Source organism: Schistocerca serialis, chromosome 1, assembly GCF_023864345.2.
Source record: "Schistocerca serialis cubense isolate TAMUIC-IGC-003099 chromosome 1, iqSchSeri2.2, whole genome shotgun sequence".
In the NCBI taxonomy this organism is placed as follows: domain Eukaryota; kingdom Metazoa; phylum Arthropoda; class Insecta; order Orthoptera; family Acrididae; genus Schistocerca; species Schistocerca serialis.
The window spans coordinates 893,247,921-893,266,274 of NC_064638.1; the positions used below are offsets into that span (position 1 = coordinate 893,247,921).

At 40.2% G+C, this 18,354-nt stretch overlaps 1 protein-coding gene across 1 annotated transcript in view; it reads left to right on the forward strand.

Moving 5' to 3' along the window:
* Positions 1–1,748: 1,748 nt before the first annotated feature.
* The window catches only part of LOC126411465 (protein germ cell-less), a 105,009-nt gene continuing 88,403 nt past the window's right edge, over positions 1,749–18,354 (forward strand). Inside the window, exons 1-2 of the mRNA XM_050081365.1 lie at positions 1,749–2,082; positions 8,604–8,727. Of these exons, the coding sequence (XP_049937322.1) occupies positions 1,937–2,082; positions 8,604–8,727 (270 nt within the window). The 5' untranslated portion in view covers positions 1,749–1,936. The remainder of the gene's footprint in view (positions 2,083–8,603; positions 8,728–18,354) is intronic.

The following is an 18,354-nucleotide window of genomic DNA, read 5'->3' on the forward strand; positions in this document are numbered from 1 at the left end:
TCGTGGACTTCATCATAGTGGGCACTAACTATGCATCGTCACAAAAGACCATTTTGGATAAATGTTGTCTATATTTTGTTTGATGATATTTTGGAGTTTTCCATTAAATATGTATACACTGTTTACTCTTAAGGCAGGCTTCTGAAACAGGCAAATAAAAATAGTGAGAGGATCTCTGGATAAATAAATAGATGGACTATCTATAAGTATACAATAGCCAACGAAAACACAACAGGTTACCTGTAAATTGCTTTGGCACATCAACTTGACCTAATCATTAGTTCTGTGTTAGCTTGCACTTAAAAAGTTCACATCCTATCAGGGAATGGGTGAACGACTATCCAGTAAACTTTTGTCGATTGTAGTTGGCAACAACCTCAAGCTACAAAACAGCGTAAGAATACTCAGCTCAATTTGTCACTTATCACAAGCTATATTGCATCTAATGCTGTATGAATGACACTTCCAGATCTTTCTGTGCATTATGACCTTAAGCTACAAGCAAGCACAAGCACAAGCTACAAGCAAGTATCTATGTTTTAATGGTGTATTGTACTATACTCTTAACCACAGTCCATAATGTTGGCTTTTTCCGCCTTTGAATAAGCCAATGTCCTTCCTTGGCCTCGACGGTTCAAATCCCTGTCCGAATATAAAAATTTATGTACCCGTCATTTTCCTAACTCGGTCAAAGCAAATGGCATGATGGTTCATTGAAAGGACACGGACGATTTTCCTCCCCCTTCTTTCCTAATCTGAGCTTGTGCTCTGTCTCTGATGACCTCGTTCTCGACAATATGTTAAAACTAAAGTCGTCCATCCTCATTACTCGCTGATTCACCCATCAACTTTGAATGGTTTTGTGTTACGTGTCCACGTCTCCCTGCCACAAGTCAAAACTGTAATATAGGTCTGCAGCTCGTGGTCGTGCGGTAGCGTTCTCGCTTCCCACGCCCGGGTTCCCGGGTTTGATTCCCGGCGGGGTCAGGGATTTTCTCTGCCTCGAGATGACTGGGTGTTGTGTGATGTCCTTAGGTTAGTTAGGTTTAAGTAGTTCTAAGTTCTAGGGGACTGATGACCATAGATGTTAAGTCCCATAGTGCTCAGAGCCATTTGAACCATTTTTCTGTAATATAGACTGGCGGTAAACTTTCCATTTCCGAAACATTCGGAAAGTTAAGTTTGAAAACCCGATGTACCACAGTCATTTTTATTCTTATTTTTTCTTTCCTTGTCGTTCATCCAGCGTGCTATTCATCTCCCTTAGATGAAAATCCCTCATTTCATTATGTTACTTCATTGTTTACGAACATATGATTGCTCTGCTCATATGGGGGGGTGATGTACAACTTGCGTACTCTTCGCATTTACGGAAACTCCTTCACCCTCATTTATAATCAGTCTTTTGACAAGAAAAACTTCGCCTCGTAGTCCTAGACCATTATTTTGTACATATTTGCACGTGCTGCTGTAATGTTCCCCCTCTGAACATTAGCAGTCGTAAAAGCAGGAAACAAATTGTTAATATTTCTACGAAACAACAAAAAATACTAGACGTACGTGAACGTCAAATTACTACACGTTTGTCTGTTAGCTCTCGATGTAACTCCACATTGACCACAGAGTTAACTTTGACATATCACAGTGGATCATCTTTCATTTCAAGTCCTTAGAATTGTGGGTGTGTTGCGGATTATCTTTGCAAACTTTTATTTGCTCATGTTTATAAATAGCAAGAGAAAGTTTACATTGATGTAGAGGCGTCAGCAAAGAGCGTCGCGTCTGTTGAACGTTACGCACAGTGAGATGGTAGCATCGGTTGAAATAATTTTTATAATGGAATTAATTATTTGTTAATGACATCACGACATCGTCACGCATTGAAAGTGAACAGCTATATTACCGTGAGGGCGCACTATTTATTTCCGAAAGAGACATGGGCTCGACGTTTGCAAAATTGTTGAGAGACAATTGCCGCCCCGACATTTTAGCAGATAATGTACGGCAGCTTGTTGGAAAGAAAAGAAAACGAAGCGAAGAACCCGAACCTGAATTGAACGACCGAATGCGGGCGCCCAAAAAGTAAGTTTCAATAACTCAGCACGAATCGTATATGCGACGGAGTTTATTTCGTAATTCTTCCCATTTACTTAAAATTCAACTTTCTTCTTACCAGTATAATACCGTTGTGTGAGTTGTAAATACTTATATATGTATCTTAATTTTTCCTTGATTTTTCTTTTGCATCTGGAACCAGAAGCCAATCGGTAATGACAACTGTCATCTCTTACACCCTCCCCCCCCCCCCTCCCCCGCCACGGTCACGATGTGGAAAATTATTGTATAGTTTTCCGATAAAGGCTCGCAGCAGTGCGTCACCTGGGGGATGTTATGAGACAATACAAAGTAACATAGCAAAAACAGAGCAGTTATATTAATGATGGATTTAGAAAACTTAATGGTTAGGAACGTACTTGGAGGTGATTCAACAGTTTTATGAGTGTGATAGCAGACTTTTCAACATTGGACGGTAACTTTAACTATGTTTAAGCTTTAAATCGGCTGCAACTGAGTTAACAAGATTTCTCCATATTCTGTAATGTTTCTGTGTATATTAGCACTGTTCCTTACCGAAAGGCGGCCAGTTTAAATGTAAGAGAAGAAATCCACCAGATCCACAATGTATCTTGTGTTCAGACTTTCGTTACGAACAGGGTGCAGTTTCTCTGCTAACTTTGCAACATAATGCCGAAAAATGCCACCTACCCAATATTTTTGAGAGTAGACTGTTGGAATATTGCGAATTTTCCTCAGATTGGAACCACTATCCCAGTTTCATTGAATGTTTATGTAGTATAGTTTATTTTTGTACTTAGATTATATTTCGCAGTGATATACCAAAATTGCGTACAAATTTATGTTTGATGCAAAAAATTAAGTAACAATAGGCCAAGGGAAGTGACTGATTCCAGAGGATAAACCCAACAGCAACTGTCGATACCACATTATAAAACCCCAAAACATTCACCACAATTATTGCCATCCACAAAAAAAAACACCACCAAGAGAAACCAAATTGGAATCTTGACCTATATAGGTCAGCAGTAACTCGCGATACCAAACCACCCGTAGCTACAACCACACATTGGAATCAAACACTTCCCTTGACCTATATAGGTCAACAGCAACTCACAATACCAAATCACCAATAACAACAACCAAACAACTCACTCTAGGTGCGACACTACAATCTCTCTCTCTCTCTCTCTCTCTCTCTCTCTCTCTCTCTCACACACACACACACACACACACACACACACACACACACACACACAGATATATATATAAACAAAAACACACCCACCAACAAAGAAAAACCACAACCCACCCTGCCCTCCCCTCAAAATCAAAAACCCGTAAACAAAAAAAAATCTCAATCACACACTACAAATCAACAAAAACTGCAACAAATGATATCCTCCACAACAAAATCATAAAACAACCACCACCACCCACCCACCTACCTCCAAAAAGCCTTCCCAACAACTAACCCCCCCCCTAGCTGCAGCCACGCATACCCCCTCCACCCCACATGACACCTCCCTAACCAACAACCTTCGGGCTATACATTGTACTAACTGCCCTTAAAAAACCCTAAAAATACCATAGCTCTCAGGGACACTCTTCCGCCAACAGTACTCATCTAAATGAGACTGAAGTTTAGAAGAGCACCTCATCCCCCTCCCAATAACTTACTTAATGGCCCCCCAAAACCTCTCTATGATATTCGTACAGGCCCCGGTCTCATAATTTTTAAACTCTAACACTATGATTAACTACTGAATCATTGTACTCCCGCACACCCAACCCCCTATAAGATGAAAATGCGTCTGAAACTATGGTACTCCCCTCTGCTATGAAATCCTCAATTAATCCCACTAATTCCCTTTTCGTCTACCCTTCCAAAACCATAATTACACATTCTGAAACCCCCCACCCCCCCTCCGACACAACAGCCACCCACACCCATACACCAACCAAAGATTTACCCCTCCCATACTACTTCCTCCCAAACTGCAACTCGTCAACCTCCACCACTACCCCAGGCCCACCCAACTTACCCCTGTACTTAATATACTCTGGACACACTTCACAACAAAATGAAAACCAATTCAGCACAGTCCTCTCACTCACACCAGTCTCGTGCACAGAAACTGTGAGAAGATCTATAACAAAAATGATAAGTCATTAACACAATTTCTCGCATGCCCAACTTAGGTTTCTCGAACCAGGAACCTTGCCTTATGGAGTGCCATCGGTTATCCCTACGGCACCTCCACATATAGCCGTCCCTGGTCCGAGACGCCAGAACTTTCATGAATTGCATTTCCTCCCAACAGACAGCACTTCACCCCTTCGGGCAACAGCCCAAAAAGCTGAAGAAACTTGATGAAGGACAATGCACTGTCCCCCATCTGCGTACACAAATGCATACTGTTCAGTGTGTCATTCATATCCATACCTAACAAAGGCATAAACAAAGTAATTTGGAAAAATTCACACACAACGAACAGCAAACAACACTACAATAACTTACACAACAAAAATCTAAATCGTTAACTCACTGAAAACTATTCCTGTAAACGCACAGTCAACAGCAAAACCAAATGTGTCGAGGACTGATACGCAACTGAACCCAATACACCACATAACACGCAACCCATAAACACGCCACCAGAGAGCACCAATGACCACATCAAGGCTATCAGTAGGTCTGATGGAATGCCATCTGCTCCTGAGGCCTTGTTTTGACTTAGGGCTTTTACTGGTGTGTCAAATTCTGCTCCCAGAATCATGTTTCCCATCTTATCTTCAACTAAGTCCTATTCCATTTCTACAATGGTGCGTGCAAGTTCGTCTCCCTTGTATAGACCCTCTATATACCATTTAACTTATACAAAACCTCAGGCTCCTTCAATTTATCCAGGCCCCATACCCTAAATTTCCAACCTTTTTTGCAATTTCTTCAGTATTATTCGGCAGGTCATAACCAATAAACTATGGTCAGAGTCCACAGGCTCCTAGAAACATCTTAAAGTTTAAAATCTGGTTCTGAAATCTCTGTCTTAAAAATATATGATAAATTACCTCTATTTGAATTTGTATTTTTAACCCTTTATTCACCTCATCAGAAGTCCTATTTCTCATGAACCAAACTTCATTAATTCCCAGTATATCTAACTTCAACTTATCTATTTCCCTTTTCAAATTTTCTAACCTACCTCCCCGGTTAAGGGATATAAGGTTCTGCTCTGATCCCTAGGATGGCGGTTCTGGTTCTCCTGATGATGACATCCTCTTTTATTTTTATATTTATATAAACTAAAAAACATTTTTTAAACTGTATTTGCACTAATACACAGAATTAGAAACACGATTTTCCACTTCTTCTGTATTTTCGGCACGATGCCGGACTTTTCTTTTCTCTCTCTTCAGGAAGTTGGTTTCCACTTGATGAAGAAGTGTTTTGCACTGTTTCCAACTTTGAATTTACCTTTTTTCTTAGAATTTGCCTTTGCTTTATACCAACATCCACAGATAAGATGTTCCTTCAGTTTTCGTTTGAAAGTGCGCAGTCCATTTATGCCCATTGGCAGTCAGTTATAAATCAAGCTTCCTGCATTTCCGGGGTTCCTATCTGTTACTTTCAGCCCTCTGCTGCAGATATAAGTTTCTCTAGCTCTTGTGTTGTCAAGAAAACCTCTGTTTAGACGTGGTGTTCCATTTACCGTTAAAAGAAGTCTTTACAGGTGTTTGTACCATTTACGGTTAAAAGAAGTACTGTCTCATATATGCGCATAATTGGTACAGTTTGTTTTTCAGATTCTGTAAATTGATTTTGCATGATTCCAATGGTGTTAGTTTTGCTATGAATCTGTGGTTTTCTTTTCAAGTACTAAAGTTCTCTGAATATATGTATATATCTGTTGCTCCTCTCCATATTAGTATAGCCTCATTCCCAAAACCCACTTCTTCTAGGCCTTTGTCTGCACTGCTCAGTATAAAATCATCTTAAGCTGTAATTTCTGTTTGTTTGAAATTTTGTATGTAGGGCCTATATATTTTGGAATAGATTATTTACTTGAAAGTACCTGACTCACTACACACTAGTAAAACTGCGTTGTTGGCGTACGTCACTAGTTTCTCATTTATATACAAAATGAAGAGTAGAAGTCTTATTACTTAACCCTGTGCTACTTTGTATTTCACTTCCAGAAAATCAAAATAAACATTTTTCTCTGTGTTTCTGGATTTATGTTTTATTGTAGTGCACTCTGTTTTCAGTGAAGGTTTCTATAATATCTGCAGCTTTTCATATAATGCCATAGCAGTGCAGTTTCTCTGAAAGGATTCTGTGACAGACACAGTCAAAAGAGTTGGAAACTTCCAAGTACACAGAGATACTGTCTTCATATCATCCAGCACCTCAACTGTGCATGTTACGAACTTTGCCACTGCATTTTTTTGTAGATCTTTCCTTTGCGGACCCATCTTGTGCTTCAAGGAAGATATGTTGCCTCTATATGAACTTTACCATTCTATCTTTAATCACTGTTTGTACTATTTAAGTTACGGCTCTATAATTTCTGTATCTCGTTTACACCTGCTTCAAACACTGGCACTACCTTATGGCTTTCCTTTATCAGTGACTTTAATTAGTGGCACTACCTTCCTAATTTTTATGCTTTTTGGAAAAACTACTTTGATATTTAGCACAGCATTTTCCCATATTTGCTGATATGCCATCCAGACCCTTTGTATTTTTATGTTTTAGTGCTCTAATTGTTTTTGAAACTTCCAATTAATCTGTAAGGAACAGTTATATACTCTTCAGTAACCTCTTTGCTGCTTTCTATGCTTTTTAATACTGCTATGTTTTGTTTTAAAAGTTGTTGATTGAAACTATTACACACTTGTTGTGGATCTGTCAATTCTTTCCACCCCCTTGTCAATGTTGTGTTTGTATCTTTTCTGTTTTCCTTTATATAGGTCCAAAATGTTTTACAGGTGTTAGAGGAAGTTTGTATTATAAGTTTTTGATGACTAACTTATACTTCTGTTGTCATTCTATGGTGTGCTTTCTTCTTGTTCCTGTAAGCTTTCAGGTCACTTCTTGTTTTTTTAACTTCTATGATGATCCATTTCTTGTTTGGCTTGCCGCTAATGGTTCTGCATACTTTAGTACAAGCTACATTTATGTGACATCCTTAATATATCACAGAAGGTTTCCCAGCTATTTTCTACACTGCTTTCTTTATAAACATGATCTCATTTTTCTGCTGTTATAAGATTACCAATTTTAGTTTATTTAAATTCAGCCACTATGCTATCCTAGTCTTTTATACTGTCTTGCAGTTGAGTTATTTGTCCAAAATGGTCTGCAACAACAGTATATACAACCTGAATTGTATGTCTGTCAGAAGGTATATTTGAAAGATATGCTCTCATAATGTGCAAGGTGTTTCTATCCATTGTGTCTGATTTTTTTACATGACACTGGAGATAGAGTATATAACCTATTTTCCCATCATCCAAGAAAGTGAAAAGATGCTGTGTCAAATTAATGACAGTCTTGGCATCTGGATCCATATAATTTATAAAATACCTTTTCAGTGGAAGATCACCTATATCAGTCAATTCATATAGTTTCTGACCACTTAACAGAATACAAATGGCATGTTAAAAATCAAGCTTTGGAAAAATCCAGCTCAAAAAGTTATGTTAAATGAAGTAGACATCTTGTCTCATGCATCGACTTACTAAGACCCTGTCGTCAAAGAGACTGTAGAAATTGGAATTTGCAGTAGCAATGTTAACTGGAACAGTGGCTATAATCTTAGTCATCCATGGAAAAGGGCTCGTGATGTTGAGGGACTATAGAGAAGTGGTGGTACTGCTAGTGTCCCCCAATCGCCAACATTGGCATAATTTATGGCAGTGTGATGTCACAAAGATGTGGGTCAACCAATCACATTCTGTTTACTCATTACTAAAAGGCCATCACAGAAGCAATTAAAACAATTAGTTGTCCTACTGAAGGTAATAAAGGTAATTGTTGGAACCAAGAGTTTTTATTTTAGTTTGACATAGAAAGAGGAATGGAATGGCACATTTCATACATATTAGTTATATTCCATTAATGACATTCGATTATGATCGCAACCTACTCCCCATGTGATAAAATCTTGCTTCACAGTGTCACTAATTCAGTTATGAGACTCTTGTAACTGGCTTTTAATGTAAGCCGTTTTTTATAAAAAGACTCAAGTTTTAATAAAGAAGTTGACTGCCAGCTAGAGCACTAGGACGTTTAAGGAACCAAAATGTGCATTTTTGTTGTTAGTTCAAAGACACTGAAGTAAAACAAAAGAGGAAGTGTAGTTCCTGACAACTGTGACAGTACTCCCATTTATTACATCATGGAAAGTTTTCTTTTTTGTCTCCTGCTCCATGACCCGTCGAGAGCTGCTCTGACTTTCATTACCAACTATAGCAGCCTTGACTATCAATTGAATTAATGGTAACATCTTTTACATTTCCAGGAAAAAGCTAATGTGTACCCCAAAATACATTCACAAGACCTTGTTCACTGAGGGAAAGGGGAGTGATGTGACTGTGAATGCATTGGACAAACAGTGGAAACTGCACAAAATATATCTTTCTCAAGTAAGTATATCATGACCTCGTGTTGTTTATAGTTTTTCGACACCTGCCAATAAATTAAATCAAAGAGTACCTTGACCCAAGGTTTAAATTCAAGTATGCTTTTAGGTAATTACTTACTCTGTTAAAAACTGTTGTGTGCAGAAGAATCTATTTCTTACACTCTAATGGGCTAAAGACAATAGCAACACAGAAACAGAAAATTCATATCAGATGCTATAACTGTACAGCGTAGCCACAGCTTTTGGTCAGTACTGAGCTCACAAATGAGATGCTAAGTCTGAAATCCATGAAAACTTCCTGGGAAACTTAAAACTCTTGTGAATGCAATTAAAAAAGAAATGTTTGTCATCAAATGTGGTTTTCCTTAAAAAGATAGTAGAACACCTACTCATCAGTATCCGTTATGTGTATAAGTGGACATGTAAAAGGCCAAAATTGTGTAAGCTTGAATTTTTTACTTGACGAAGAGCATGCGAAGTAAACCGTGGACAAGCGAGACAAATGGGGGGGGGAGTAGGGATTTATACTTAGTCTTAGGAAGGACTAGTAAGGTTCCTGTTGCTTGAGGCAGATTGTCAACATGGGGACTGGCCGCCTAGCCTTGCCTATTCACCCTGTGAATGGGCAAGTGGCCACTCCTTCGGCAGGGTCTGAGCAGGCTCATTGGGGCAAGGGATTTACTAGTTATCAGGAGCTCCAGTATTAGGTGTGTTATGAAGTCCCTTAGGAAAATAGCATCTAGTGCTGGAAAGAACGCCAGTGTTTGCTTGATACATCTGACAGGGACCTCAACCAAGATGTAGAGGAGGTCTCGCATGTGGCTATCGAGGGTGCAGGATGCAGTCATTTGCAAATTGTGTCTCTTTTCTGCAACAAGATGCCTGTCTCTTGGGTTGTGAGGCCATTGTCCATTCATACGAGTGGCTGGTGGAAGTGGTGAAGACTGCTGGCCCTGCCTATATGGTGCAAGCAGAGCTTGCAAATTATTTGCAGAATCCAGTTCTGAGTGGAGCAGAAAAGAGAATATTTAGTAGTGGTATGAGGTATCTGTTGAGAGGCCAGACAAACGCGTGGTTCCTGAAGAGGGGCAGCAGCCTTTTCAGTAGTTGCAAGGGCAACAGTCTGGATGATTGACTGATCTGGCCTTGTAACAATAGTCAAAACGGCCTTGCTGTGCTGGTACTGCGAACGGCTGAAAGCAAGTGGAAACTACAGCCGTAATTTTTCCCGAGGGCATGCAGCTTTACTGTATGATTAAATGATGATGGCGTCCTCTTGGGTAAAATATTCCGGAGGTAAAATAGTCCCCCATTCGGATATCCGGGCGGGGACTACTCAGCAGGATGTCGTTATCAGGAGAAAGAAAACTGGCGTTCTACGGATCGGAGCGTGGAATGTCAGATCCCTTAATTGGGCATGTAAGTTAGAAAATTTAAAAAGGGAAATGGATAGGTTGAAATTAGATATAGTGGGAATTAGTGAAGTTCGGTGGCAGGAGGAACAAGACTTCTGCTCAGGTGACTACAGGGTTATAAACACAAAATCAAATAGGGGTAATGCAGGAGTAGGTTTAATAATGAATAGGAAAATAGGAATGCGGGTAAGCTACTACAAACAGCATAGTGAACGCATTATTGTGGCCAAGATAGATACGAACTCCACACCTACTACAGTAGTACAAGTTTATATGCCAACTAGCTCTGCAGATGACGAAGAAATTGAAGAAATGTATGATGAAATAAAAGAAATTATTGAGGTAGTGAAGGGAGACGAAAATTTAATAGTCATGGGTGACTGGAATTCGAGTGTAGGAAAAGGGAGAGAAGGAAACATAGTCGGTGAATATGGATTGGGGCTAAGAAATGAAAGAGGAAGCCGCCTGGTAGAATTTTGCACAGAGCACAACATAATCATAGCTAACACTTGGTTTAAGAATCATGAAAGAAGGTTGTATACATGGAAGAACCCTGGAGATACTAAAAGGTATCAGATAGATTATATAATGGTAAGACAGAGATTTAGGAACCAGGTTTTAAATTGTAAGACATTTCCAGGGGCAGATGTGGACTCTGACCGCAATCTATTGATTATGACCTGTGGATTAAAACTGAAGAAACTGCAAAAAGGTGGGAATTTAAGGAGATGGGACCTGGATAAACTGAAAGAACCAGAGGTTGTACAGAGTTTCAGGGAGAGCATAAGGGAGCAATTGACAGGAATGGGGGAAAGAAATACAGTAGAAGAATGGGTAGCTCTGAGGGATGAAGTAGTGAAGGCAGCAGAGGGTCAAGTAGGTAAAAAGACGAGGGCTAATAGAAATCCTTGGGTAACAGAAGAAATATTGAATTTAATTGATGAAAGGAGAAAATATAAAAATGCAGTAAATGAAGCAGGCAAAAAGGAATACAAACTTCTCAAAAATGAGATCGACAGGAAGTGCAAAATGGCTAAGCAGGGACGGTTAGAGGACAAATGTAAGGATGTAGAGGCTTATCTCACTAGGGGTAAGATAGATACTGCCTGCAGGAAAATTAAAGAGACCTTTGGAGATAAGAGAACGACTTGTATGAATATCAAGAGCTCAGAAGGAAACCCAGTTCTAAGCAAAGAAGGGAAAGCAGAAAGGTGGAAGGAGTATATAGAGGGTCTATACAAGGGCGATGTGCTTGAGGACAATATTATGGAAATGGAAGAGGATGTAGATGAAGATGAAATGGGAGATACGATACTGCGTGAAGAGTTTGACAGAGCACTGAAAGACCTGAGTCGAAACAAGGCCCCTGGAGTAGACAACATTCCATTGGAACTACTGACGGCCTTGGGAGAGCCAGTCCTGACAAAACTCTACCATCTGGTGAGCAAGATGTATGAAACAGGCGAAATACCCTCAGACTTCAAGAAGAATATAATAATTCCAATCCCAAAGAAAGCAGGTGTTGACAGATGTGAAAATTACCGAACTATCTGTTTAATAAGTCACAGCTGCAAAATACTAACACAAATTCTTTACAGACGAATGGAAAAACTAGTAGAAGCCAACCTCGGGGAAGATCAGTTTGGATTCCGTAGAAACACTGGAACACGTGATGCAATACTGACCTTACGACTTATCTTAGAAGAAAGATTAAGAAAAGGCAAACCTACGTTTCTAGTATTTGTAGACTTAGAGAAAGCTTTTGACAATGTTGACTGGAATACTCTTTTTCAAATTCTGAAGGTGGCAGGGGTAAAATACGGGGAGCGAAAGGCTATTTACAATTTGTACAGAAACCAGATGGCAGTTATAATAGTCGAGGGACATGAAAGGGAAGCAGTGGTTGGGAAGGGAGTAAGACAGGGTTGTAGCCTCCCCCGATGTTGTTCAATCTGTATATTGAGCAAGCAGTAAAGGAAACAAAAGAAAAATTCGGAGTAGGTATTAAAATCCATGGAGAAGAAATAAAAACTTTGAGGTTCGCCGATGACATTATAATTCTGTCAGAGACAGCAAAGGACTTGGAAGAGCAGTTGAATGGAATGGACAGTGTCTTGAAAGGAGGATATAAGATGAACATCAACAAAAGTCGGGTGATGCTGAGGGAATTAGATTAGGATTGAGAGACACTTAAAGTAGTAAAGGAGTTTTGCTATTTGGGGAGCAAAATAACTGACAATGGTCGAAGTAGAGAGGATATAAAATGTAGACTGGCAATGGCAAGAAAAGCGTTTCTGAAGAAGAGAAATTTGTTAACATCGAGTATAGATTTAAGTGTCAGGAAGTCATTTCTGAAAGTATTTGTATGGAGTGTAGCCATGTATGGAAGTGAAACATGGACGATAAATAGTTTGGACAAGAAGAGAATAGAAGCATTCGAAATGTGGTGCTACAGAAGAATGCTGAAGATTAGATGGGTAGATCACATAACTAATGAGGAAGTATTGAACAGGATTGGGGAGAAGAGAAGTTAGTGGCACAACTTGACCAGAAGACGGGATCGGTTGGTAGGACATGTTCTGAGGCATCAAGGGATCACCAATTTAGTATTGGAGGGCAGCGTGGAGGGTAAAAATCATAGAGGGAGACCAAGAGATGAATACACTAAGCAGATTCAGAAGGATGTAGATTGCAGTAGGTACTGGGAGATGAAGCAGCTTGCACAGGATAGAGTAGCATGGAGAGCTGCATCAAACCAGTCTCAGGACTGAAGACCACAACAACAACATCATGAGGTATCCTCCATCATACACCATCCTGTGTCTTGCATAGCATATTTAGCAGAATTTAATTGGATAGATAAGAATTCTATTCACCATGTGGCGGGAGAACACATGCATAAAAGAAGGTTGTAATTAAGCAAGCTTTTGGAGCCAGTGGCTCCTTCTGGCAGAAGGGTTGAAGGGGAAGGAAGAAGGGTGAAGGAGGATGACTGGAGAGGTCTAGGAAATGGGGTAGATTTTGGGAAAGTCACCCAGAATGGCGAGTCAGGGGAGGCTTACTGCCCGGGACAAGAAGGAAAGACTGATTGTTGGGGACTGGATAAGATGGGATTTGAAGACCTGAGAGGTTATAGGTGGAAGACAGTGTAATATGCAAGACAGAGATGACTGCCTCAACATCATGCATGAGTTAATAAGAGTGAAAAGCTGCGTGCATGATATGTAACAGAGGTGGGAGGTGCTGGTTAAAATTAAACGCCTAAGACAATGAAAGATATAGAAAATGAAAACGGAGTGAAGGAAAGAGTAGTTACTGTGAAGAAATGCGGAGATGCAAGAAATAACATAAATTAAGACCAGGTGGGTGGCAAGAACCAAGCACATGTTGTAGCGCTAGTTCCATCTGCAGAGTTGTGAGAAACTGGTGACTGGGGGAAGAATCCAGATGGCGTGTGTGGTGAACCTGGCGCCGAGGTCACGAATGTCATGTTGTGGTGCATGTTCTGCAACGGGATATTGCATGTTGCCAGTATACACCCTCTGCCTTTACCTATTCACCGTAATTGATAATTTGACAGTAGTCATGCCAATGTAAAAGGCTGAACAGTGTTTTCACGACAGTTGGTACATGACATGTTTCACAGGTGGCTCTTCCTTTGATAGTATATGTTTTGCCAGGTACAGGGCTGCTATAGGTAGTGGTAGGAGGGTGCACATGGCAGGTCTTGCAGTGGGGCAGTTACAGGGGTTCTCATTTCAGGGCACGATTTTAGGAAGTCATGGCCATGTCGAATTAACTGATTAATACATTCCAGACCAGGTTAATACTGAGTGACTAGTGGTGTGCTCCAAAGTTGTTTTTTGGAGGGATCAGCAGTACCAGGATTGGATGTGATGGTCGGGGAAGTCTGCTTTTGAATGAGGTTGGTGGGGTAATTCTTACCAACAGCTTCAACTTTGAGGGGCAGACATACCCTTATATCAGGGGTATGACCATGGGAGCCAGGATGGTTCCTTCCTATGCCAACTTTTTCATGGGTCGCTTGGAGGGTCTTTCGTGGGATCCATAAGTCTTCAGCCCCTGGTTTGGTTTAGGTACATTGATGACCCATGGTGAGGCCAACTTTTTAAAACTCCTGTCATCTCTGAATACCTTCTCCCAATTAAGTTTCACATGGTCCTATTCTGAATCCCATGCCACTTTCCTCGATGTTGATCTCATCCTCACTAAAGGCCAGCTACACACTTCTGTCCACATTAAACCTACCAACAAACAACAGTACTTACATTTTGACAGTTGCCTTGGCATTTGAGACAAACGTATTTGTTTGGTTGCAGACCCTTTGCAGTATTACACCACCTTCTCAACTCAGCCTTCACTGTGCATACTTACCCCACCAGGTTACTTCAAAAGCAGATTTACTGGGCCATCACATCCAATCCTGGTACTGTTGATCCCTCCAAAAACCAACTTCAGAGCACACCACTAGTCACTCAGTATTATCCTGGTCTGGAATGTGTTAATCAGCTACTTCGACATGGCCATGACTTCCTAAAATCGTGCCCTGGTGAGATTTTGCCACACTACCCCAAGAATAGCTTTTCATTGCCCTCCCAATCTCCATAATATTCTTGTCAGACCCTATATGCTTTCTGCACCCATCTCCCTGCCTTATGGCTCCTACCCCTGTAATCATTCCCGCTGCAAGTCTTGCCCTACCACCACCTATAACAGCCATGTAACTGGCAAAATGTATAGTATCAAAGGGAGAGCCACCTGTGAAATGACACGACATGTACCAGCTGTTTTGTAAACACTGTTCAGCCTTTTACGTCGGCATGACTACCACCAAATTATCAATTGGGGTGAATAGGTAAAGGCAGGGGGTGTACACTGGCAACATGCAATATCCTGTTGCAGAGCATGCTCTACAACATGACATTAGTGGCCTTGGCTCCATGTTCACCATACATGCCATCTGGATTCGTCCCCCAGACCCCAGTTTCTCACAACTCTGCAAGTTGCTACAACGTGTGCTTGGTTCTTGCCATCTGCCTGGCCTGTGTCTCAGCATTTCTTCATAGTAACTACTCTTTTCTTCACTCTGTTTTCATTTTCTACATCTTTCATTGTCTTACCCATCTGTTTTTAACGGCCCCTCCCATCTCTATTACATATAATGCACATAGCTTTACACTCTTATTAACTCATGGCCGTGATCTCTGTCTTCATATTACACTGTCTTCCACCTATAAGCTCTCAGGTCTTCAAATTCCATCTATGCAGTCCCCAACAATCAGTCTTTCCTTCTCATCCCGTGCATTAAGCCCCCTCTGACCAGCAGTTCAAGATGAGTTTCCTGAAATCTACCCTTTTTCCTAGACCTCTCCAGTCCTTTTACTTCACCCTCCTTCCTTCCCCATCAACCCCTCTGCCTGAAGAAGGAGCCACTGGCTTTGAAAGCTTGCCCAATTCCAACCTTCTTTTATGTGTGTGTTCTGCTGCAGCTTGGAGAGTAGATTTGTTATCTATCCAATTAAATTATTTTGTTAAAAACAGAGTATACATGTAGGTGTAATACACCTTGTTGACATAGAGATTACTAGAATTACAGCTCACTCTGAGTGGACAACTAAAGTGCAGAAAGTTGAATTTGTCAGTTTCAAAGTAACCAACCTATTATTCACCTTAAGTGATTAAGGGAAACCATTAGAGAGTCCTGATAGGGATTTAATCCTCCTCTTCCTCCTCCTCTTCCTCTTCCTCTTCTTGCTCCCCCTGCTACCCCCATTCACATTTGCCTCCCAACTATGAGTTCTGTGTTTTAACCATAGCACATCCTTTTTTGGCAATTGCCTTTTGTAACAGCTTTGAGTGAAGAAAAATACAGAGCACAATTATTTTACTACCCATTCAGTAAGTCAGCCAAAAGAGCCAAGCAACTTGTGTTGGGAATATAGGCAGGGAAAGTAAAAACTAAACAGAAGCATAAAATGAAAGGAAAGGAGGAAGGGGTTAATTCTAGCTAAATAATGTCATTTGATAGGGGACAGATGGTAGCAGCAGATTTGATGCCTCAATTTGAATTCCAGTGTGCATTACTTCACTGAAGTGGGCTTGTATTCTGGGGACTTCGCAGTTTTTTTAGGTTTGATGGTCTAGGGAAACTACAGAAGGGTGCAAGGCTAACACAGAACAAGGGTAGACCTAACAACAATCAGTGTTGTAGTTGTACATTGTTGTAACTGTATAACTGTCTTGGGGAAGAACCAGAGTTCCAAGTGTTAAAAGAAAGCACTGAAGCTCAAATTGTTATAGGTGCTGTAAGGTGGCTAATGCCAGAGATAAGTTCATCTGAAATTTTTACAAAAGGCCTTACAGTGTTCAGAAAGCACACATTCTATACAGTTGGTAGTGGGAGTGTTTATTGCTGTTGGAATTAGTTTACTTAAATGTAGTAAAACTGAAGTAGATGGTTCCTATGTGTTAGTATGAGTAGAGGTTATACTTCATAACCGGAATAAATTATTAGTTGGTTCCTTTTACCCTCCCCCCACTCATATGATACAGTTGCTGAACACTGAACAGTTCAAAGAAAATTTGAGTCTCATCACAAATAGGTACCCCACTAATACAATTATAGCTGGTGGTGACTTCAGTCTATCCTCGATATGTTGACAAAAATACATGTTTTAAGTCCATGGTAGGCATAAAATGTTATCCAAAATCATAATGAATGCTTTCTCAGAAAATCATTTTATACAATTAGTTGAGGGGCCCACTTGAAGTGTAAATGGTTGCAAAAACATGCTTGACCTCTTAGCAACAAATGATCCCGAACAGATGGGAGCATCATGACGGATATAGGGATTAGTGACCACAAGGCTGTTGTAGCAAAACTGAATACCATAATATCCAAATCCACCAAAAATTACACAAAACAGATCTACTAAAAAAAAGAAAGGCCCTTCTAAGAGATGTCTCCACACCTTCAAATCTGTGTAAGCATAGACCAGTTGTGGTTTAAATTCAAAGAAATAGTATTGATGACAATTGAGAGAGAGATATATGGAATACATTAATAAGAGGTGCTAATGGTCTCTTATGGCACACAAAACAGGTCAGAACACTGTTGCAGAAGCAATGAAAGAAGTATGCCAAATTTTAAAGAATGAAAAATCTCAAGATTGGTGAAGTTTTACTGAAGCTTGAAACTTAGCATGAACTTCAATGTGAGTTGCGTTTAACAGTTTCCATAATGAAACTCTTTCTTAGACACTGGCAGAAAATCTGACGGGGTTCTGGTAGTATGGAGAGTACACCAGTGCCAACACGTAATCAATACCATCACTGTAGGATAGCAATGGTAATGTCACTGATGACAGTGTCACTAAGCAGAGTTACTAAACAAGGTTTTCCAAAATTCATTCACTAAAGAAGGCGAAGCAATATTCCAAAAGTCGGATCAAGAACAACTGCTAACATGAGCAACTTGGAAGTAGATATCATTGGTGTAGCACAACAGGCTAAATCATTTAATGAAGGCAAGCCCTCCAGTCCAGAAAGTACACCAGTCAGGGTCTTTTCATAACATGCTGAAATACTAGTTCCATACCTATCAATATGTACAAACTGCTCTTCCTTCCCCTTCAACCCTTCTGCCTGAAGGAGGAGCCACTGGCTCCGAAAGCTTGCCTAATTGCAAGGCTGGAAAGCTGCACAGATCACACCAGTACCGTAGAAAGGAAATAGGAGTAATCCACTGAATTACAGAGCCATATCACTAATGTCTGTGTGCAGTAGGATTTTGGAACATATACTGTGTTTGAACCTTATGAATTACCTCAAAGATAATGATTTATTGACAGATATCCAATGGAGATTCAGAAAATATCATTCTTGCCAAACACAACTACTCTTTATTTACTTGAAGTAATGAGTGCCATCAACATGGGATTTCAGATTGATTCCATACTACTAAATTTCCAGTTGTGCAACTGGATTCATAATTTTGTGTCAGAAAGGTCACAGTTCGTAGTAACTGACAGAAAGTCATCGAGTAAAATAAAATTGATATCTGGTGTTCCTCAAGGAAGTGTTATAGGCCCTCTGCTGTTCCTGATCTACATAAATGATCTAGGAGATAGTCTGAGCAGCCCTCTTAGATTGTTTACAGATGATACTGTCATTTACTGTCACATAAAGTCTCA